At 40.0% G+C, this 23,667-nt stretch overlaps 1 protein-coding gene across 1 annotated transcript in view; it reads right to left on the reverse strand.

Moving 5' to 3' along the window:
- PIEZO2 (piezo type mechanosensitive ion channel component 2) overlaps positions 1-23,667 on the reverse strand; it is a gene marked incomplete at both ends in the record, with an annotated part of 285,393 nt that overhangs the window by 66,224 nt on the left and 195,502 nt on the right. Inside the window, 11 exons of the mRNA XM_084204434.1 lie at positions 2,862-3,018; positions 5,360-5,604; positions 7,580-7,833; positions 8,680-8,721; positions 11,972-12,145; positions 12,853-13,001; positions 13,649-13,896; positions 15,453-15,576; positions 20,555-20,791; positions 22,854-22,987; positions 23,303-23,444. Coding sequence (XP_084060560.1) covers positions 2,862-3,018; positions 5,360-5,604; positions 7,580-7,833; positions 8,680-8,721; positions 11,972-12,145; positions 12,853-13,001; positions 13,649-13,896; positions 15,453-15,576; positions 20,555-20,791; positions 22,854-22,987; positions 23,303-23,444 — 1,906 coding nt within the window. The remainder of the gene's footprint in view (positions 1-2,861; positions 3,019-5,359; positions 5,605-7,579; positions 7,834-8,679; positions 8,722-11,971; positions 12,146-12,852; positions 13,002-13,648; positions 13,897-15,452; positions 15,577-20,554; positions 20,792-22,853; positions 22,988-23,302; positions 23,445-23,667) is intronic.

Consider the following 23,667-nt stretch of genomic DNA (forward strand, 5'->3'; position numbering starts at 1 on the left):
CCACATTCCCTGGAAGGATTCTGCACTTCAAAAGCAGCAGTGGTGGCTTCCCTTGCCAATTTTGCTTTTATTCCTCTCATCAGAGCTCTTTTTGGACTCTTGTCCTCCAGTATTTTTGGACCTAAGCTTAGAGATCTCACTCAGGAACTAATTCCAGCCCTGGTCCTTTTCCAGCTCAGAAAAATAAAAATTTTTTTGATGCTTGGAAGCTATGGACCCAGTCTATTTTCAGAAAGCAGACTACTACTACTACTACTACTACTACTTAGAAAGCTTTTCAGCCAGATTGGAAGAAATCCATGCACACTAGGACTTGGATTCCTGTCACAAGGGTTGAGACAATTTTACTGTAGACATCTTCAGATGTCAGAACTATCTAAACTGCCTTGAAAACAGCACAGCCTCTTAAGACTGCGACCAGTGCCTTCGCAGGACATCTTAATCAAGAAAGGCAAACTGTAGCCCAGCCAAATACTTCCCTCTGTTGAAAAAGCTTTATCAAGTGGAGATAATGAAGTTGGGTGAAAGTGTCCCTTCACAGGGGTGTTTGACTAAAAAAGCCATCCTCCCAAATAGTACTCCAGTGAGCAAGCTTGTGGCATCACCTGTTACATGTGAGTGTGCATGACAATACGTTTGCTGAACAGTGCTCTCTAAGTGAGGACTTTGCTTGTGGGCTGGCTGTAAAACTGTTTCATCTGGCTGGTACATATTAGTATAGAGTTTTCACACTGTATTCAGGGTTTCAGAAGCATTTTGGAGATTAGGAGGGATTTTGCATGCTGTGAGAACATTCTTTATATCAGATGGAAACATTTGCAAGTGATACCAAAGCACATCCCTGTCTAAGCTGGTAAAAATGCAAAGGAGTTACCACCTTCTTTATGAAATTATTTCAAATTATCACTTTACTTTATATGTAAAGCACACCAAGTTGGTTACTCATGCATATTTGTGTGAAGAACACATGCACATTTGTGTGAAAAAGCAGACTTCTGGAACACCTCACAACTAAATTCCATTTTTTCCCTTTGTGTTTTTTCTCCAAACACAACTTCGAAAATCCTAATAAAAATGCTGAGTGATGTGATTCTGTAAGCACGTAATTAAACTTGAGAAATTAATTAAGCTACAGAACTCTAATCCTACATGTGTTTTTTATAAGCACAATGAGAGTATTTAAGAGAAGTCTTTACAGAGTTAGATGTTCTCACTCATTCTTTCATTGCATTTGTTTTCATTTGCAGTGTTGCATCATGCAAGATGTATCCAGACAGTGCTATTTAAGTGGACCAGGCAGATAAGGTGCTTTGTCTACTATGGCCAAGCAACACACACACACATAAGGGAATAAAATACAGGCCTGACTACATCCACTGAAAGACTGTATAATGCTCTGTAGTGAAGTCTGTACACATGAATGTGTTTAATGTCAAAGCCCTGGCCACATGGCTGTATAAAAATGGTATAACCCCAGTAGAAATAAATGCCATGTGCAGCTTAAAGATGGATCCCCTTGTGCTATTCCAAACAACACCAGCTGCAGCTCCCCACTTTCCTGCTTGCATGAGTCACTGCACAGAGTAATGTCCACCAGCTGGTCTCTTTCCCAAAGCCCTTCCAACAAGAGCTGGAATGGCTGGAGTGCAGCAGACCCCCTCACAGACAGTATGAAAGCTGGCCAATAAAGGTTTCCATGGCCCATGACCACCTCTATGATGACAGCTGTTCCAGCCAAGAAAGGTAAGTTGTTTCAGCTGAGGTTCAGGCACTGGAACAGACTGTCCAGGGAAGTGGTGGAGTCACCATCCCTGGAGGCATTTAAAAGATTTATAGGTGTGGCATTCAGGGATATGGTTTGGTGGTGAATATGGCAGGGCTGGGTTAATGATTGGACTCAATGATCTTAAGAATGATTCCCTGATTCCCTAAGGCTGCTAAGCCTGATGTGCTGCCATTTTGTCTTGACAAAGATCCTCTCCCTATTTAGGTGTCACAGTCCTCTGATCATTGTCATGAGTAACTAAATTTGTAGTAAGGCCCTTTCCAAAGTATACATCTTCCTTGAGTGTTTAGTGCTCTTTCCTAGATTCACTTTTGGCTCCTATTATAAACAGAGTTATGGCAATAATTCCTATTAGAAGTTCATATTAACAATATCAAGGATGATAGTATAAGCCATACCCACGTCTGCCCTTAAGCTTTTTTTATGTTCATCTGGCATCAATGACATGTTCCATATTCAGGAGTGAAAAATATGACACTAATGTGCACATAAATAATGAAGTAAAGCCATTGGGACTTCTGGGGACAGGTGCCTTGAAAGCATGCAGTATCAGGTATTAAATATGTATGGGTAGTATTTTCTTTGTTGTAAGGAGATTTCACTCTAAAGAAGTACTTAGGATTTGGGGAAGCCTTCAAATAATCTAACCTAGACCACCCAGAAGAAATGGGCACTAGATTTCTGTTGGTTTCTTCTTCTCAGCATCCTACAGTACAATTTTTCCCAAGAAGAGCCTGTAGCCTGTTGAATAATTGACAAGTAGCCATCTGCTCAGTTCAGGCTCTTTGACACAGGCTGCATGTGAAACTAGAAGGAAAACCTGGTGATTGAAGTTAACAGGGATGACCAATAACAAACCACCTACTGACACTATTAATTAAGACTGAGGAAAGAAAACTTTGCATTCTGTAGAGCTTACCTGTAGTTTCTTCTTCCTCTGATTCATTGTCTTCATTGTCATCATCATCATCATCATCATCATCTTCTTTATCCTCATCCTCCTTCTCTTCTTCTTTTCCTTTTTTGACCCTCCCTTTCCCTCCCTCCCCCTCTGGCTCTTCCATTCTTTTCTCACCAGCCTCTTCCAGCATTTTATCCTCTTCCTTTTCTCTGCTGGCTGTTAGATTCATCATAGTTATGTCAGGCAGGCTTCCATCTTGGTGCACCAGTCTGTAGGTAAAGAGTAGCATGTCAGCAAACTGAGTAGTAATGACATTGCAGTCTTTTTCAAACTGTTTGATTAGAAAATAATTAACTGTTCATGGAAAATGCCTTAGAAGTAGAACAGTTAATGATTCTGGTACTTTCTCCAAACACACACTGAAAATTGAGTTGTTGGAATGTATTAGTAACTACTTCTCACTCAGATACTAATGGTTAGTAATGAGTGGTATTGACACTTAAACTTGACATTTTCCCCACTGGAGAAAATAGTCAGAGTTTAAGATGTAGAAGCATGAAATGACATTAAGAGGAAACATTTCATGACTTCACAGGGGACTTACTCATTTTGGTGGTTTGGTATTTTTTTCTTGAGGCTGCTCAAAGTAATTGGAACAGAAAGAAAAAGGGAGATGAGAACAGAGGGGTTACAGAAGAAGGTCATTGACAAATACGTCATGCTACATCACAAGTCATAAAGCATTCTCCTACTCCATCTGCAGAAGCTTTCTGATGCCAAGAGCATGCCATCATGACATTCACGGGGTGCTTCTATAAAGAAACATGGATTTGCAGCACAGATGGAAAGGGGGCAACCTATTCACACCGGTGCTAAACGTGGTCAGCGCTGTACCATGCTCTGAGTAATGCAGCTGAGCCATCACAAGTATCTGACCTATCACTGTAAATGCATTTCCACCTTCCTCCAATTAAAAGATGCACCTGGAAAGCCAAGGAATTTGCAATTTTTCTTCCAGCTACAATTTTGGGAACAAACAAAAGCAAGAATTCCATGGTTGCACCTTCAAAAGATTTTTATAATATCTGTCTTTGATAGTGCCATTCATTCTCTCTCTCTTTGCCACATCTCACAGAGAATTTTTCTTCAATTTATAATAGTCTCCATCTAAATCCATCAGTAAGCTTCACACTACCAAAACTGGGATACGACCGATTTAACACAGAAACAATATTTCTCTAGTGCCATGATGACTTTTTTCCCCCTGAGATTATTCAGTATATATATTTTCTTTACTAGAGAAGATAAATATTTTCTTATGGTTTTCTTTTTTCTCCCAAAACTGTGCTGTTGGGACTCACCTCCCATAGCTGCAGAAAACTCAGTTTCCTTTTGAATATGACTCCTTGCAATGAATTCTACCTTTGGCAAGTGTATGATTAGGTCATTAAATGTTTGGTTATGCTATTGAAATTACCACACTCAGCATACTTTCAAGCACCTGTAAGGCTGTTCTAAAATGCCATAGTACCATCTCAGGGATTTATTTTTTTATTGAGTGAAATTCTGGCCTATAACCATTTAGACAGGAAATTCTGCCAATTTTAGGATTTTTACAGTTAAAGAAACTAAAAATATTTTTTTTCTTGATCATTAAAAATTAAGAGAATAGACTAGGCAGATAATGAGAAATTCAAACAAGCAGAATTATTTTTCAATCGTTTGGGAGCTGCAATTTCTTCAAGATGGAAACTTTGGAGTCTCAAAGGCAGGAAAAACTACAGAAATCTGACTAAACAATCCTGAAGTAGAAATACCATGTCAATTGTCAGAAAGCAGAAAAGGTGTTTTAAAATTAGAAGTTTAACAAGATATTCAAACACCAAAAAATATCAAGCAATAAAGTTTAATCAGGCTTTAGCCATACTCATGTCTAAAATTCCTCATCATGGGTTGGGTAATGAACCTGAGTGTCTAATAACCTGAAAAAAATCTTATACTCAAGAATTTATTCAGTAGCTTTGGCTACTGAAAACAGAATCACAAAATAGTTTAGGTGGGAAGGGACCTTAAAGTATCCACTACCATGGGCAGTGATACCTCCCAGCAGACCAGGTTGCTCAGAGTCCCATCCAGCCTGGCCTTGAACACTGCCAGGACTGGGGCATCCACAACCTCCCTGGATAACCTGTTCCAGTGTTTCACCACTCAACAGTAACGAATTTCTTCCTAATATCTAACTTAAATATCTCTTCTTTCTATTTGTACCCATTACTCCTTCTCCTGTCATTACGATTCCTGATGAAAAGTCCCTCTCTAGATTCCCTGTAGGCCCCCTTCAGAAACTGGAAAGCTGCTGTGACATCTCCAGCAATTTCTTCTTCACTAGGCTGAACAGCCCCAACTTTCTCAGCCTGTCTTTATAAGGGAGGTGCTCTAGTCCTCTTATCAACTTTGTGCCTCTACTCTGGACTTGCTCCAACAGTTCCAGGCCTTCTTATGTTGGAGACTCCAGAGCAGGAGGCAGCACTCCAGGTGAGATCTCACCAGAGCAGAGTAGAGGGGCAGAATCACCTCCTTTGACCTGCTCACAATGCTCTTTTGGATGCAGCCCAGCATTTCTGGGCTGTGAGTGCATGCCACTGGCTCGTGGTGAGTTGTCCATCACCCACCCCACCCAAGTGCATCTCCTCAGGGCTACTGTCCGTCATGTGTGTCTCTGTCCATCCCGTAGGTGTTGCTGTGACCAAGGTGTAGGACCCTGCACTTTGCTTTGTTGAACCTCCTGAGATTTGCATGGCTCCACCTCCTGAGCGTGTCAAGGTCCCTCTGGATGCCATCCCATCCCTCCAGTGCGCTGACAGCACCACACAGCCTGGTGTCCTCAGCAAACTTGCTGAGGGTGCCCTCGATCCCACTGTCCATGTCACCAACAAAAATTTTGAACAGATTCAGCCCCAGTGCTGGTGTTGAGAGACACTACTTGTCACTGGTCTCATGAACAATGAGCCATTGACCAACTCTGCATGTGGCCATGCAGCCAGTTCTTCATCCACCAAGTGGTCCATGTGTCTCCAACGTGGAGAGAAGGATATCATACGGGATGGTGTCAAACACTTTGTATAAGTCCAGGCAGACAAAGTCAGTTCCTCTGCCCCTATTCATGCTGTACCCTTATCATAGCAGGTCACCAAATTTGTTAGGCATGATTTGCCCTTACAAAACCATGTTTGCTGCTACCAATCATCTCTTTTGGGACTCTTTGATTATTTTCATATCTAAATCACAGATCAGCTAGCATATACACTAAAAAGGATATTAAAATCTCTATAAAGTTACTAAACATCAGTGTTCCCTAAAATGACATAACTAACTTATATTTACCTAAAACTCTAATAAAGTACCAATAGAGGGTCATGTATAAAGAAGAGAGAATGAATTTTCTGTTCAGTTCAAATGTTATAGAGATCCCTAGTTACTATAAACCACCAGTGCTCATTTAAAAGGCAATGCACCCTGAAATGGAAGTAACCATATAATCAGACAGGTTTTATATATATGCAATTGTACTGATTTTTATGAGGTATCTTCCCAAGTGACTTTTATAATGAAAAAAATCTATTCACACTGATGTAAATCAAGGACTTCATGACTTACCTCAGTGTAAATTGGACAGAAACACAGTAACTCTATAGGATTTGGTATGAGTGGACCCATCTTTCTCTTATTCATATAATTCCCATTCATGTTCTGGGCATTCAGGAGGCAAACGGGGTTATAAAGATCGGTACATATAATACCTATACCTGATAAAGCCTCAGTATGAGTTTGGTTTCCAGTAGGCTTAGTTTTATTGGCATCAGTAGGCTTGAGCATTGGATCATGTGCTTAGGAGATCCAAGGATATATAAAATGCCCTGCCCACTATTTGGAAAGTTAGTCTATTTGGAATCTTTCTTCCAAAACTTCCTTATGTATTGCCAGGATTGCTTTTCCTTTTTTTTTTTTTTTTCACTACCAGATCACATTATATTGTAACCAGCAACACTGAGGTATTAAGAAATAAAAACTTCATGAGTTTAGAATTTTTAATACAAGCTACCCTATATATCTTCATAGCTAGTGAGATATGATTTCATTGTTGGAAGCCACATACTAGTGGGAAATTACCCCAAATAACATAAAGGCATTGTGTCTGATACTAAGGGAGAGAAATAACTAAATAATAATGCAGGCAACAAGCTTTGAAGGTACAGCCACTACTGCTTTTAGCTGAGAGCAATTTCTTACTCTCAGGTTTATTAAATAGGATATCAACAATGAGAAGTATACCAACAGATCTAGTTTTTGGCAACGAAGCAATTTCTGTGGTGCTGAAACCATACACGTGCCTTGCTGGATTCCTAGTACTTTCACCTATTTGCAATTTACTAGAGCAGAAGATTAATTAATTGAATGCATAATTAAGCATCTTTTGTCTTTGATAATTTGTTGTCATTTATAAATTAATTGAAACTTTCTGGCTAAAAGAAGTTCTCAAGTATCTTTCATGCAAAGCCTTAAGAACAGAAAGCTTTCTGCTCTGCAGAACACTAGGGACCCATGTCCCGAATATTTGGTCTCCAAGACTCAAACTGAGCACACAGCGCCGTACCTCCACTGGCAGGACTTTGAGTGCCTTTACAGGGCTTCAAGGGGATATGCTGCTTGAATCCAAGCCCTGTTGGGGCATTTGTACAGGCCAGGAAGCCTCAGTGCAGAGGTCCCTCTCCTTTCATTGGGTGCTGTGTCCGTGCTGAGGCCTCCCCTGCTATGTTGTGTCTGTGCCTGCTCCCCTGCCTCCCTGAGCCTGAGCCTGACATGCAGACTGACACCCTGCCTTCACTGCTCACCTGGCTTATCTCCTTGGACTCGCTGGGGCCTCACCAGGCTGTGGCTGACCCTCTTGCCAATTCCAGATCTGATCCTCACCCTCAACACTTGGTTCACGACTGCCCATACGTGAGAGCCCAGCTTTGCCTCCTGGCCGTGCCCCTTGGCAACCAGCTTGCCTGCCTTAGCCAAGGTGCTTGCCCTCACCACTCCCTTAAACACAGGCTTCTGTAGACCAGAATTCCAGCTCTGCTGAACTTTTAGGAACAGTGACCTAAACCATGTGATGACATTTGAAGAAGGAGCATGAACATGACTCATAAATTGACTTCTTGTTAGAGAAGGTAGTCACAAAAATCTAAACAATGCATCTTGGTTTTTCTGTTTACATCCAGTCATGACAACAACTCAGAAATCCTTCTTTTCTCAGAGATGACTTAAAAATAGATCACATTTATTCCAGTCAAGTATTTTGAAAGGAATTTAATTTACAGAGTTTTCAAGATGCCATTTATAAAGGGATGATCATGATGGCAGTTTTTCTAGTTTGGATCCTGCAGCCCCCAACACAGCCGGTGAATTAACAGCCCTAGCATGCAGTGGGTTCGGTGTTCCCTTTCCAACTCTGAAAGTTCAGTCTGTAGAAACTCATGAGTAAATACCACATATTTAACTGAACAGGCCCTCAAATTCTCATTCTGACATGCTTGGAGAAAGACAGGGATGTGTGTCTCTGTGTTTGTGTGTCTGTGTGTACACAGGCGCATGCAGGCATGCATCTTTCCATGCACAAACAAAGGGTAGACAAACGAGCCTCCTCAACCAAATCTATTGTCTGCAGCCAATTACAAATAGCACCAATTATTCCTGCATTGAGGCATGGGCAAAGTTTAGGAGAATTCTCAGCTGGGAGAAGAAACTCACAATGTATAAATATGCAGAAGAGGTGTATTAACTGCTTCATCAGCTTTAGGAAACTGCAGCACCTGAACAATGCTATCTCCCTGCTTATTTCACAGTACTGCGCAGCAAGAACATACTTTGCTTTAAGGCAGCTAAGAAGTAACCAAAAAAATAAGGTATATAGGTTTTAAAGGAAAGGAAGAATTGAAGTACCCACCTATTAATTATTAGATATACACGGCCATTGACTTTGGCATGGCTATGAGGTGGGAGAAGAAAGCACAAGATGAAAATGGGAAATGAATTAGAGAGAGAAAAGAAAGCTGTTAAATAGGAATGAACGCACTTTCCTGTCCACCAATGTGCTATGACACATTGTCATAACAATGCACACTCTGAAATTTTAACATACACCATGCAGTGAAAAGTCTAGGAAGCTTATAAATGCAACTCAGACATTTAGATCCTATGCAACTTCAGTCAGAACTACAGATAATTTTCATAGCCCTCAAAATGGGAGAACAGCCTTTACTGCTTTATTTTAAGTAAGCCTTAGAATACCATTATTTAAAACAATATTTTCTTCCTTTTTTAAAAAAGATGTAAAGATAATTATGGCAGAGCATCATGTCAGAGAAATTATCTACCTCACCACCTTTATCTCTGCCATCACATAATTCATGGTACAGCAAGGAAACGTGTTTGGAAAGTCCTAATCAGAGAATTTTTATTTCTCTTGCAGATGTAAAACTGTGACACTCAGTTCTGACACCTTTATAAATAGTGTGAAGTGCCTCACTCTGCCAGTTCCAATGTGCCAGTTTCTGTGTCCTCTTTTTGCAGCTGGCAGACCCTTACTCCTCAACTCACTCTGCCAATTTTGCTCCTGAGAAGCTGCATTTTAATAAATGAACATTCTTAGCAATTTCAACAGGACTGTTCAGTTACACACAACTGTAGCACTGTAATCAGACCTCAAAGGCAGATGGAGTAACTGGACGTGCTTTCTTTATTGCTTTCGTGACCAGCTCTCAGCTGCTGTGATTATTTTATGACGTTTACTATTAAAAGGACTGAGTTGTGTCTTGTTACCCAAAATTAAGGTTCTGTTTCTTTATTTAAATTTTTTTGTTGCCAAAGGCGCAGCATAAAAGCAGTTCAAAAAGATAAAGCATTTGTTAAGTGAATGCTAGTGTCTTCAAAGCAAAAAGGAAAATTAATTTTTAGTAGCTTTGAGAGAAAACTGCACATACATATGAACCTTGAATCTGTTTTAATTGTCCCTGCAACTTATTGCTAGCATTACTGTTAAGCTGAAGATGGTTGTTGTGTTAGTTATTATCCAGCTTTATGCACCACCAATAAAAATGTCAGCTGTGCTCTCATCGTGAAGCTTTGAAATATAAAAGTCAGCTGATGCTCAATAGTGATTTATTGCATCAAGGGAAGAAAAGAGCTGGGTTTTCATATGCCAGGCAGTGTTAGTAGGAGTACAAACCAAGAAAACTGTTCTGATTTGGGTATTGGTCATAATAATTAAAGCTTCTCAGGAGGAACAAAGGAGATATGTGATATTTGTGATTTTGAAAATACTGCAAAATGGCAAATGTAGCACATGTGACACATTTAACAGTTAAAAATATTTAGTTACTTATGTGACTGCTTCATACAGTCTAGTACCCATTTAGACTCAAAAAATAGCATTCTAATGCCAAGATAAAAAAGCTGATGCTATCACATGATCCTCTTCATCTGTGACTTTAATAAAAAGCTTGGTACGACAATAAACGTCCACTTTCAGCATGATATCTCAAGGCTATTTATTTCTGGAAAAAATATTTGCTCACAATGCATTAAAACATTTTGTTCTTCACCATCAGCAGTTCCATCCTTTGGGAATAAAGTGACTTTAGTCACATGATTCTCTTCATGCCACCATTTGGAAAGCTGTATAATATTCTTGAATCTTTCATGTGTCATGGACAGATTTTCAAGTAGCGGTTGCACAGGCAAAGTGAACCCATCAAAATCCTACGAGGGCCTCAGGGTCTTTTTTTTTTTATTCTGTGTCTCTTGGATCACACTAGAAGGGAGGTGGCAACTTCCTTTGTTACACAGCACAAGTGCATACGTTGGGCTGCCAGAGAGCTTGTGCAGCTACTGCAAACTGTAAAGCATCCCCCAAATGCCTCAGCCCAGGAGCAGCCATTTCAGCTTGGACATGTATCTGGGCTCTGTTTTCAGGACTTGGCCAATTTCGAGCTCTTAACATGTACCTACTGCTACACAAAAGTCCACTATGGGCAAGGGAAGTTTGCTCACAGGCCATTATAAAAGCACCCTTGAATCTACCATCACATTTAGCAGTTCAAGAAGAGCAACAGGAGAGTTATTACAGAGACAGACATTATAAAGTAAAGTTTAATTCCCCCACATCTAAATTTTATCAAGTTTGATCAGTTCTGGTCTTAGCAATTATTTAAACACAGAAACTGGAAGCATTCCATAAAACTGGAGCTTATTCTCGTGGCACAAACTTGTACCATACACTGTGAAGTAGCTTCATATCAAATTGAATGTATGAAAAATATCTGAAATGCTTTTAAAATCTTGTCTAACCTAGAACATAATTCCCTGTTAAGTAATTGGCATTCTTCCCTGTGGCATTATTCCCTGTGGTCTATGTGGTGTTATGCAGCTAGTCCCCGTTCATACAAGTGCAGCTGAGATACATCTACCACTAGACAGGTGAACATTCTTAAAGTGGGGTCTAAATTAATTGCTTTCTTCAAAGAAATTGTCATTGCATACTATAACACTATGTACTACAAAACCATGTCTCTCTCTCATACTCCTGGCTGAGGATTCTAGGCCAGACTGGTATTTACACAGGAAAATATGTAAGAATTGAACACTGGAAAAGCAATGTCCCACATTAATGAAAAAATGCTAGTGAGTGTCTGGATGAAATCACCAAATCTCTAGCATAGCCAAGGGTCAGCCCTATGCAAAGTAACAACAAATTCAGAATTTTTCCATTTCTGAAGTTCAACTTTACAAAAAGGCCTAACTGTTCAATGCAAATGTGGTGTTTTCCACAGATATCCAAATCTTCATGTGGATCTCAAAATGGATGTTGAAAAAAAATAAGTGGCCCAAAATAAAAGCTGTATTTCTTATTACTGACAGGAACACACATACAAAAGGGCACACACAGTAATTAAGCACCTAACTTCCAGTAAAGGTCAAAGCCAATTAAATAAATATATAAATGCCATTAATACCTTTGAAAATGTATCTTAAAATGAAAAAGTTCAGTATGTGGGGGAAAACGGGGAGAGACAGATACTTTGGTTGTAGTGGGGTGCTGGATACTGTGCACTTTCTTTTTAAGCCAGGAAGTCATAGCAAAGGCAAATAACATCTACTGAAAAGTGAGCATTACAAGATAGTCAGAAACAGCATTTCCATACAGATAATCAATAGCTCCATTTACTTTGCTTCTTTACCTGTAAATAGTGTTGTCCTGTTTGCTGGTTACAGCTTTCAAATCAGTGATCTGCAGAAACCGATCATGGAAATAGTGAAGGTGTAAGATACACACCAGTAGGAAGGAGGTGGGGATAAAGATGCGTGTGAATAGATCAGCCACAGAAAACTGTTTTAAGCCAAGGTCCTCTAGTCTGGAAAAAAAAAAGTATTCCACTAAGGCATCTTTTCACACAAAATATTCTTTCCATGAGACATTTCTACAAATTATTTGCAGTAGAAAATCAGTAGATGGTATTTTTGCATGGTTTTGGTTTCTAAAATTCTCCCAAACAAGCAAGTTTTACAATGTAATGTAATGCAGTGTAATGCAGTAATGTAGAGAGGTACAGTCAAATGAACAAACCCTGCCACAGATGTCTTGAATCAGATGGGTTTTCTCTGACTGGAGATCCACTTTTATAGCTTATACTTTCCAGTGTAAGCTCCTCCTGAGAAATGCCCAACTCATCACAAGGATGAAGAATCCCAGTCCTCCTTATTAGCTGGAGAGCAGGTTCACCTACTCCTAAAGATCTACCCTTAATCTTTCCCTGGATCTGGTTCCTGTGGTCAAAGTGGTGAAGAGAAGTATTGGCACTGTACTGAGAACAGAAGCAATCCAAAGGCCTAAGCAGCCAACTGGAGAAAATACAACTCTGAGCTCCTTTCTTGGTCTTGCTCCCTTCTATGGTTACACCAATAAATCTATGGGTTCATAACTGAGTGCCTAAAATCAGCTATGCCTGAGAATGGCTGCATGACATTTTTCTCCCATAAGAAGGAAGACTTCTCTTAGATCCTTCCATCACAGTGAACTCAGATAAAAGATGCAAATAAAAAATTAATCAAAACCACTTACTTCCTTTCATCCAAGCCTGTCATGTTCTTCCACAACCCAGGGAATGACTCAAACTGGTATGTGTAGATGAAGATAAGTACCAACATCGTGTATACAACCACTGACATCCAGAAGTACTTTAAAATCTTTCTCCACCATTCATAGTGTACCTGAAAATCACACACTAAAGATGCTGACACAAGCTGAAGGCAAAGACACTGATAGAAATATTGACTACATTGTACTGTTGAACATGGATGAAGAACACTATTTTTCCCAGCCGGTCTGAAGTGAGCAATAATTACCCAGTGTCAGGCACAGATTTTTGAGTTAGTTTTTACTCCTGATGCAAATGCATTGAAGTAAAGACTTTTGTGCAAAAATGTCTGATGAGATGTGGGCCACGGACACAAAGTCAGGGACAGCTTCAGCCAGCTAATTTCATCACCATTAGGTGACGAAAGTCCAGGAGGAGAGGGACTTCCATGCTCATTGGGGTGGAAGCAGTGTGGACCAGCTGGTGGCTATGTAGAATGTGCATAGACTCAGAATTTTCCACAAAGGTTCCAAAGCTTATGGTGAAGTGGTATGGCAGAGCTGTGCATTGTATCTAATTTACGCGCACTTTGCCTGTCACTATAACCAAAAACCAGAGGAAAATTAGTCTTAATCCCTTCAAATGGTCTTATTCTGTTGTATCTAACTAAAGAACAACTTCACTGTTCATGAATTCTATTTGGAGCTACTTTATTACCAAGCTAAAAGTACAAACAGATCTATTCAAGGATAAAATTCAGTTAGCACAGTTCTCCCTTACCTGGTAGAGGGCCACACAGAAGAGGAACAGCACCATGTAGATGATTTTGTACATGACAATTGTACCCTCGAAGCTGACAAAGAAGAACATGCCCCCACAGACGTAAATCCAGTACTTGATTAACATAGCCATCACCAGCTTCCCCAAGACTTTCATAATATCCTGTTCATCCTCCTCCTCTCCCTCCTCCTCCTCTTCCTTCTCCTCTTCCTGTTCTTCTGACACTTCTCCCTCTTGCGACTCCTCTTCTGCAAATACAGAGTCACATTTGGCCTGTCTCTTCTGGGGATTTTAGTAAGAATTTAAATGGGTGGAAAGTAAAATCTCTGCACACAACACAGAAACTTAAAACTCAATATTCACAAGAGACTGTAATTCCTAATCATGCATGCCTCCAGAGCAAGGAAAAGGGTTTTAACTTCATATGAACTTAAACCTGCTGCTGGAGCCATAGGGCACATAGCTATACATCCTTACCAGACACCCACCTTCGCTTTGTCTGAAATGCCAGCAGCTTTAGTGGAAAATTAGAGCTTAAGGGTTGCATAATGGATAACAGCCAAAACACTTTCCATATACACTCAAATAAGCAACCTTTTTAATTGGAAAACAAAGAGACCACCAGCACCACCAGAAACCTCTCGAGTTTAAACTCTCATCTCAAGTTTGAGCCTCTTGTCTTGAGTTTCATCCTTTAGATAATATTGTGTTTATCCTCAAAAACCACAAGCAAGGGAAAACATTAACATAAACCCAAAGAAGCTTAAAAAATATAAAAGCTGCACCAACACTGCTGTTTTTCAAAAAAAACTACCATTTATGCAGGTTTTTGTGCTGCACCTGGGCCAGAAAAGAAAAGCTGCTTTGGCCCTATGAAGAGGTCAATATTCCCCAGTTATTAACCTTATGAAGTATGTGGAGAGCAGGGTAAGTGACCCCCAGCAGCAAGTACATGTGCAAGTTCCTAGATAACAGGGCTTGCCAGAACCATAGTACAGGGTTTTTTTCCTTCCATTGAGAGCAATATTGAAACTTCACCATGAAGAGGCTTGCCCACTCCTTTTGTCCCACTCACCATCCCCCTCCTCAGGCTCTTGCCTTGAAAATCCTTGTAGTACAGCTTTGACACCGATCAGATGTTTTATTGAGACAAGGATTGTAATTAATCAAAGACAGAACCACACCACTGCTTGCAGGGCCCACTTTCTACCATTTCAGTGCACTGAACTTTTTCAGTTTAAGATCCAGAGAGAGATAGCAAGGAATGTTTGGAGACACATGTGTCCAGTAGCAAAAGAAAGAACAGGTCACTGAGTTATTAGGTAAGCTGAATCTATGAAAGTAAACTTTGCTCTCAGGTGTGCTTGAGCCCCTGCACTGAAAAAAAATATATGCTTTTTTCCTACTGAGATTTGTAGTTTAACTTCAGTGTCTGTAAAAGAGTTTATGTACCAACACAACTTTCAAGGAATTTAGCAACTTTTCCTAGGTAAACTCATCTCCTGTGGTTAAACTTTAAGGCAATTAATCCCCTGGTTTGAGTTGGGAACACAGCAGTAAACTGATAATTTGAAATTTCCATGATCTTTCTGAAATGAGTCATTTTATTACCTTCCAGTAAAGAACATTTTATATGAAGTTCCAAAGTTTAAAAGTGTTTTACTTCGATAGCTCAGAGATAGCTGCACATAGATTTTGTAATATCTTTCTTAGCTAATAACATGCTAATTGCTTTCAGCATCAGAGAAACGCAGTAACTGGAACTTCTATCATGACTGAAGGACTAAATTGGATCTGGCTTTACCTTTTTCTTCATTTTCTTCACTTCCAACTTTGACCTCAGATAAAGTAGCTTCTTTTAGCCGAAGCGCTTTCTGTTCAGTGAGGTGTTGCCTAAGCAGTAGCCAGAAAGTAATTGTGAAAAGAATCTGCAAACAAAAATCAAAACAAAACCAACAGACTAATTGTATATCCTATGTCCTACTGATACAAGCATAGGTTTTCACAAATTTTGCATGCCTTTGTTTTCTCTGTCTCTCAGAAAATGGCAGCGATGGCACCGGTGTCAAAACGCATCTTATGGCAAGTTATGTTATTTAGGAAAGATCCTGCATTACAGACAATTTTGCTTCATTTGCACATTTTCATTTCTTAAAGGTATTCACTTATATGCACCTATTGCAACCCTGTTTTATTCTGTTTTTAACTACTGTCCTATAAGTTTAGGAATTTTCTTATTATGCCTTGATTGATATAATTCCCATTTGTTGTGTTTTTGTTCCCTTCTTTCCTTTTTGTCAGGGAAGAAGCATATGCAAGAGTGTATTGTTATTATTATGATTTTGTACATCATAAATATTTTGATTTAGGAGGTTTGTTACTTCAGGTGCTTAAACACAGTTAATTTTAAAATCCATTTTTTTTCTAAGTCTTACAGTTACAGAAGACCCAGTCAATGAAATATGCCTTGCATTTGCAACAGTTAAAAGAGTTGAGATAGCCCTTAATTCTTTTAAGACCTTCAAGAGACGTTAATTCAGTAACAGCAGGATACCTTAGAAATAAACAGATCTCTTTAATGAAGAGTGCAATTATGTGTGTTGCAAAAAGCTACATTCAACACCTTGCAATACCAAGAGTTGAACAAAATTTAGAAAACGACCTCTTGTCACACACTTGATTTTATGTTTGCTTTCTACAAAGTTTTTGTTAATTTCCCTTTGCAGAAGGAGACATTTCACTACATCACTAGAAGAACAAAATTTCAAAGTGGAAGCACGTAAGAGCCAAATACTTTACACACAATAGAATGGAAAGGCAAAGTACAAGGCTTTTTTTTTCTAAAGCACAGGACCTATGTGGGGAAAAGGATTGTTCCCAGGAGATGGCTTTTTTTATTGACACTGCTGTTAACACTGAGCCATGGCAGCAGATTGTCAGTCTGTGTGGCTCATCACAGTTTACCCAGATACCTACTGGAGCTCTGGCTTTTGCTACACAAACCTTTGATATTGTAAAACACAGACTTTCTTCTGCAGTGATTAGCTCTGACTTCCCACCACATTTACTCCCTTGTTCTACTCGGCATTTCCAGAGCCAGAGCTGGCTCTTAGAAAAGTCTTGAAGGGTTGCAGATGAAAGAAATGCTTTTAGCCACCTTTCAAAGTATAGATTTTATCTCACTTTCAGACCAGGAAACACATATAACAAGCAGACACTTATGCAGAAAGTATTACAGTACACTTCAATTCTTCTTTCTGCAGAATACAGTATCCAGTCTTCATTTAAATTCAACCATTATTCAAAGGACTTCAAATTAGGAATAAAGGGGGGTACAGATTTACTAGTAGAGAAACCACTAAAGAGAGACTGATGGACAAGCAAAGAGTGCCAGGGGTGTAGTGAACAAAAGGAAATACATAATCAGCAAAACAGGGCTTATTGAGGGTCACTGCAAGCATTTGTATATAAGCAGGGCAATTACTTCAACACAGCCTTACAGGGAAACCTGCCAGATTCTTTCTAGGAAAACAGGTGCCCCTCTGAAGTGCCTGTACACTTGAGCCTTGCAGCATGGGGAACAAACCCAAGCAATTAGAGATCTCTGTGCAGAGCTGTGGTCTTGTTGGGATGAGAGAAACAGGGTGTGATGCCTTAAATATTTGCAATACAGAGCTACAGGCTCTTTAAGAAGCACAGGCCAGAAAGATGCAGAGGTGAGGTTGGGATTTGCACAGCAACACAGCTGGAATGCATAGACTCTGCCTGGGGATGGAGGATGGACTAGGTGATCTGGGAGGAATGCAGAGACTGGCCATGCATGCACAGACATGGTTAGAAAAGTCAAGGCCTGAAACTCAGTCTGGCACAGCACTTCAGGAGCAACAAGATTTGTTTCTGTACATGCCTCAGCAGAAAAAGGAAGGCTAGAGAAAATCTCGGCCCACTGCTGACACAGGGCATGGAAGAGGCTGAGGTACCAAATGCCTTCTGTGCCTCAGTCTTTGCTAGCAAGACTGGCCTTAAGGAAACACAGTTCCTGGAGACCACGGAAAAGTCTGAAGCAAGGATGAGTCTTCCTTTGGTGGAACTGGCTTGGATCAGGGAACATTTAAAGAAAGTGGGCATACATAAGTGCAGGGGTCCTGATGGGATGTGCCCAGGAGCTGGCTGGTGTCACTAGTAGAGGTTACTCTCAATGACCTTTCATCAAATGTGGAGATGGGAGAATTGCTGAAGGAAAGCAAATGTCACTCTTATCTTCAAGAAGTTCAAGGTGAAGGATCAAGCCTGGACAACCTTACTTCAATCCCTGGGGGGGTGATACTGGCGATGTTGGAAAAGGCTTCAAGAAGCTGTGGATGCTCCATCATTGGAAGTGTCCGAGGTCAGGCTGGACGGAACTTTGAGCAACCTGATCTAGTGAAAGATGTCCCTGCCTATGGCAGGGAGATTGGACTAGATGAACTTGAATGGTCGGTGCTGACCCCAAAGAATTTTGTGATTCTAATCTGATGGAGGAGCTAATCCTGAAAAACATTTCCAGGCAAATGAAGGATGAGAAAATCATCAGGAATAGTCAGAGTGTATCTGTTCAGGGGAAGTCATGCTTGACCAAGTTGATAAACTTTTATGATAAAATGACTGACCTGGTAAATGAAAGGAGAGCAGCAGATACTGTCTCTTAGACTCCAGGCAGAACCTGTCTCCCATAAGGTGGTCAGGGGGAAGCTGATGGAGTGTGGGCTGGAAGAGCAGACAGTGAGCTGAACTGAAAACTGACTGAACAGCTGAGCTCAGGGGGCGGTGACCAATGGCATAAAGTCTACTTGGAGATCAGTGATTAGCAATGTGCCCCAGGGGTCAATACTGAACCCAGGGGTCAGTACTGAACTTGTTCAACATCCTCATTTTTAATCCAGATGACGGGGAGAGTGCACCCTCACCAAGTTTACTGATAACACACACCTGGGAGGAGTGGCTGATCCACCAGAGGGTCATGCTGCCATCCAGCAGGACCTCAACAGGCAGGAGAGAGGGGCTGGAGAGAGGGGCTGACAGGAACATCAGGGCATTCAACCAGGTGAAGTACAAAGTCCTGCTCCTGGGAAGAAGAACCAGCTCATGTACCATTAGGTGTTGGGGTCCAGTCAGCTGGAGAGCAGTTTGGCAGAAACAGTTTGTAGATCCTGGTGGATAAGAAGTTACGAGCAAGCCAGCAATGTGTCCTTATGACAAAGAATGCTAATGGCTGCATTGGGAGGTGTTGACAGCAGGTTGAGGAAGGTGATTCTTCTTCCCTACTCAGCACTGTGAGGTGAGGCCACAATTTGAGTGCTGTGTCCTGTTCTGGCACCCCAGTACAAGAGAGATGGGTGTACAGGAGAGAGTCCAGCTGAATGGCCATGAAGGGACTGGAAAATCTCTCCTATGTAAAAGACAAAGCTCAGGAGGAATCTCATTCAATGTCTATAAATACCTAAAGGGAGGTGTGAAGAGGTTGGAGCCAGACTCTTTTCAGTGGTGCCCAGTGATGGGACCAGAGGCAATAGGCACAAACTGAAACATGGGAGGTTCCCTCTGAACATCAGAAAACACTTTTTTTCCTGTGAGGGTAATTGAGCACTGGCACAGGTTGCCTCAGGATGTAACAAGAGTTTCCACTCATAGGAATATTCAAAAACCATCTAGGCTTGGTCCTGGGCAATCAAGATGGCTGTGCTTGAGAGCTGGACCAATGAACTCCAGAAGTCTTTTTTGGCTTCAACTATTGTGTGATTTGTGAAAGTTATGGAGTACATTTAATTCAGCTTAAAAAACCCCATTAAACACATAATGGCTTTATGGATGTGGCCAAATCACCATATACACACACCAGCTTCTTTTCTTGACAGCATCTGTTTTTAGACAAGATATTTGATGATATAGCCAATAAGAAATAATATCAAAGAGAATGAAGTATTAAAACAGTTAAAATTCCTTAGAGATTTATGAAGTCATTGAAAAAAATAGTAAAACTTCTCTTGCAGAACCCCTTGAGCTTTATCCCTCTTACCAAACTAACCCTACTGTTACAAGACAAATAATACAGCACTCACTAACTTTCAAACGCATTAAAGACCCAGAAATGGTTGTCCAAAAGGTGTTGCCAACAAGGAAGATGTCATACAGAATCAACTTAAATTGTAATTGGAGTCACAAGGGAAGTGATCCACTTAGCACAAGGGGAGCAGTGCCAACTAGAAGCACTCCCTGAGATGCCCCTCTTGGGTGCTCTCAGAAAAAAAAATCCTATTTTTACTCAGTTCCTTCTCCAAGAGAAAAATTGCAGAATGAAATGCTTTTTCAAGACATTAAAGAAAAAAATCTATCATGCACTGGCCTCAGTAAATTCTCTTGATTCTAACCTAAAATGGATTTCAACTCGTGCTGATTCAGGTGTAAGGATAAAGAATTAAAACTCAGCCACTCACAGCTATGTCCTGCTGCTTGTGCCAAACCATTAGGGAGTGAGTAGTATTGGTAATTGCAATGACAACACAGTTCCAGTTGCCATCATAGTCACAGACAGATCTGACATCCCATGGGTATTAATCTAGAGAATTGAAGCACATCTGGTTTTGAATCCAGTTTATAAAACCAAACAAGTGAGCTATTTCAATCCACCAAGTATTTTTTACAGAATTATCATGAAAACCTAAAAGGTGTCTGGACTATTTGCTCTAGTATTAGCTTAATATGCAAGAAGCAGTTTTCTGAACACTCTTTCTAATGATTTACCCTTTACTTTAGAATTGCTGCTGAATACTGTGGATACACTCTTAAAGAAATGTCAAGAGATCCATATTTTTATCACAATATATTTTGTGGTTTCATAAATAAATCTCATCTGTTTGTTACATTTACCTTTGATGCCAGCTCCCCAGGTTCCTTTCTTTTTAAAAAACCAGATACTTGAGGAAGTTCATCATTCTTGAGCTCAATACTCCATATATACTGCAATATTAGCAGTAAATTTCCATAAAAAACCATGAATGGTGAACTGATCATGGCGTATTTCCTTCGGTCCCGAATCATCCACAATGTGCAAGACCAGATCAGTAACACAAAAGTCAACCAGCTGTGATATGTGATGCTCCATGCCTGATGGAAGGAGGAAAGAGAGGAACAAAATGTCCACAGATGGATTCATGAACAGCACAGATGCAGATTTCCAGCTACACTTCATTCACATATTTTCATTTTCATCAGACTTTCACCCATATTAATCACCACTAGACCAGCTAAAATAAACCCCTTGGAGAACCTGCAGAAAGTAGATTCTGAGGGCAAACCCTTGATGCATTAGCTGCACTTTGTAAGCAGACTCATTGCTTCTCATTACACCAAACTAAAAGAGATAGAAAATAAAAATTAAAGTTTGAAGACAGAATTTTCTCTTGCAAAACAGCAGCAAAGAATTCAGAGTAGGAATGGCAAAACAGAGTCAGTGCGTAGTGCAATGAAGGCCTTTGACAGCATTACAAAACAGCATTAACTCAATACTGCTCTAGCTTTTGTGGAATCAGTTTAAAATGGAAAGCTATGGTGTGCACCCACCCAACCTGAAGAACATTTAGTCTACAGTACTGTGGAAGATTACCTGAATACTCACAACTATAGAACATTTTCTACATCATTCAGAATTCTGTTTTCAAAAACTTCTCTATTATACACTGAAGAAAAGGATTTAGGGGGTTTAAGTGTTTTTTATCTACACTGCGTTATTGATTTAGGACTAAATTTAGCTGTATATCTTCTGCTATAACTGTGTAGCAACTGTCAATAAAGCATTAAAAAAATTATTAAACATTAAGAATATTTCTATCAGGTTAGCTTAGCCCACCAGGAAATTGTGTCTTTTAAGGGTATGTGAAAAACACTGATAAGCTGCTTCTCCCTCATCATATGAGAAAATAGCTGACACTGATCTGTCTTTGGCTGTAGCATAAATGGAATTTCCACCAGAGCACACCACAAATAAAGTCATAAATTATTTTAGATCACATAAAATCAGAATATGTCATGAAGATAAAAGCTAGCATTAAACTACAAGTAAGTTCTTCAAATATATAGTCTCCTTTTATATTAAAAGATATAACCCTGGGAATTAATTAAAAGGGAAATGCAGACCTGGTCTGGTAGGTGTCTCTGCCCAAGGCAGGAGGTTGGAACTAGATAACTTTTAAGATCCCTTCCAACCCAAACCATTCTATGATCCTTAGATCATAGAAGTACATGAGTTTAAAAAATAGGAAAAAAGTTACTGTGTCAATATGAAAATAATTAACTACTTGCTAATATCTCAGATTGCAACAATCCAGATCCATATTTTGCACAAGGAGCCTGCCTTATTTACAGGGGAAACTTTTTCTGTTAAAAGACAGCCAATAAAGTTTGAAACTTTATGCAAATGAGAGGGAGCCAAGGTAATTTGTTTTACCGTTCTTAATGCAAAATTGGGCCAAGAAGCTTTATGGTTAATTTCATCATAGTTGAAACTTCTCCAAAACAGTAAAAGCAAAGCTTGCATTGGGAATATAGAAAGACATTTAATCATTATGTGAAAACCTTGGCACAATGCAGCCCAAAGTATTTGCAACAGGAAGGCTTAAAAACAAGCAACAGCATGAAAAAGAGAAAGGAGGGTAATAAGTAAAACAACATGAAAGTCTGCCTTGGCACAAAGTTGCATTGTCCTTGACATCTTTCTGTGTCAATATAGGAAACCAGGCTTTACAGATCCTTTCTGGATGCATGCATTGCCTGAATTAGGAACCATATTTTTACAGTTTTCTATATCAGTATGACATACATTAATTTTAGATATAAATTTCTGAGTGGTGCAAACATGTGACAAACCTGCTTGTGCAGGAGCTTGGGAATCAATAGAAAACTGAGACCCAGTGGTTTTCTGGTATTCAACAGACAACAAAGCCTGGGCTCCCAGTCCTCGAAACGTGTTGACCTATTTAAAGGTCCACAACAGGCCTAGGAATTACCCATTAATAACCCAAAATGAGCTCAAAATTATGCAGACACCATCTTGATATTTTTTAAGCCTGATACAAAGACTTGCTGAAAACCAACCAATGAGATGACTTTCAGAAAAACAAGGAGACACTTTCATAAAATCAACTGCATTGTTTTTGTTGCTAGTACTTACCATCATAGCTATCAGAGCACAAATGTAGCTTTGTTTCATGATAAATTGAAACACAGAGACCAGGGCATGTAATTTAACATTTTCCTTTTCCTCCTGAGTAACTTCCTCTACTTCTTCCTCCTCCTCTTCCTTTTCTAAGTAGAAAAAGAAATTCTTATTTGCAATCCATGCTGGTGTAAAGATAGTATATGCACCCTCTCCTGAAATTTTTTGCTTGCAATCACTTTGATGGCTACTTCAAATCACTGTGTTGATAGGCAAAGTATTTTGGATGGTATACACCTAGAGCCCAGTTTACAAAACTGTTGTGTGGGTATCCATCATTGCAAGGTGACAGCAGATATTTAGCTTTAACAGGCCTAAGAGGGTACCAAAATGACAAGAAATCCTAGAGGCAGTGACTGGAGATACAGAATAAGAAAAACACATGGGAAAAAATGATAATTTACTACCTGACATGCCATCTGAGGGCTCCCACTTGTACTGTGGTGTGGAGTACATGTCTGCTTTGGCTGGACCATTTTCTAGCGGCAGTGCAGGGTGGATGGTGTGATAGTCAGCAGGGTTCCCATTCACTGTCACCAGCAGCACCTGCCAGGACACCGGAGAGAGGCACTGCATTTACCGTGGCTCTTAGAAGAGTGGGACTCCTACTTCTGTGTTTTGCTACTCTTGAGTGCCAATGTTAAAAGAGGTTAACAAGCAGCTGCAGTTACTTCCAAGAAACTGATATGTTATGTTGCATACAAAAGTAACACAGAACAGCTTCTAAAATTTATTATTGTTAGATTTTTGTGTCATACCAATAGAAGCA

This window comes from Fringilla coelebs (genome assembly GCF_963513975.1).
Source record: "Fringilla coelebs genome assembly, chromosome: 1".
Taxonomy (NCBI): Eukaryota; Metazoa; Chordata; class Aves; order Passeriformes; family Fringillidae; genus Fringilla; species Fringilla coelebs.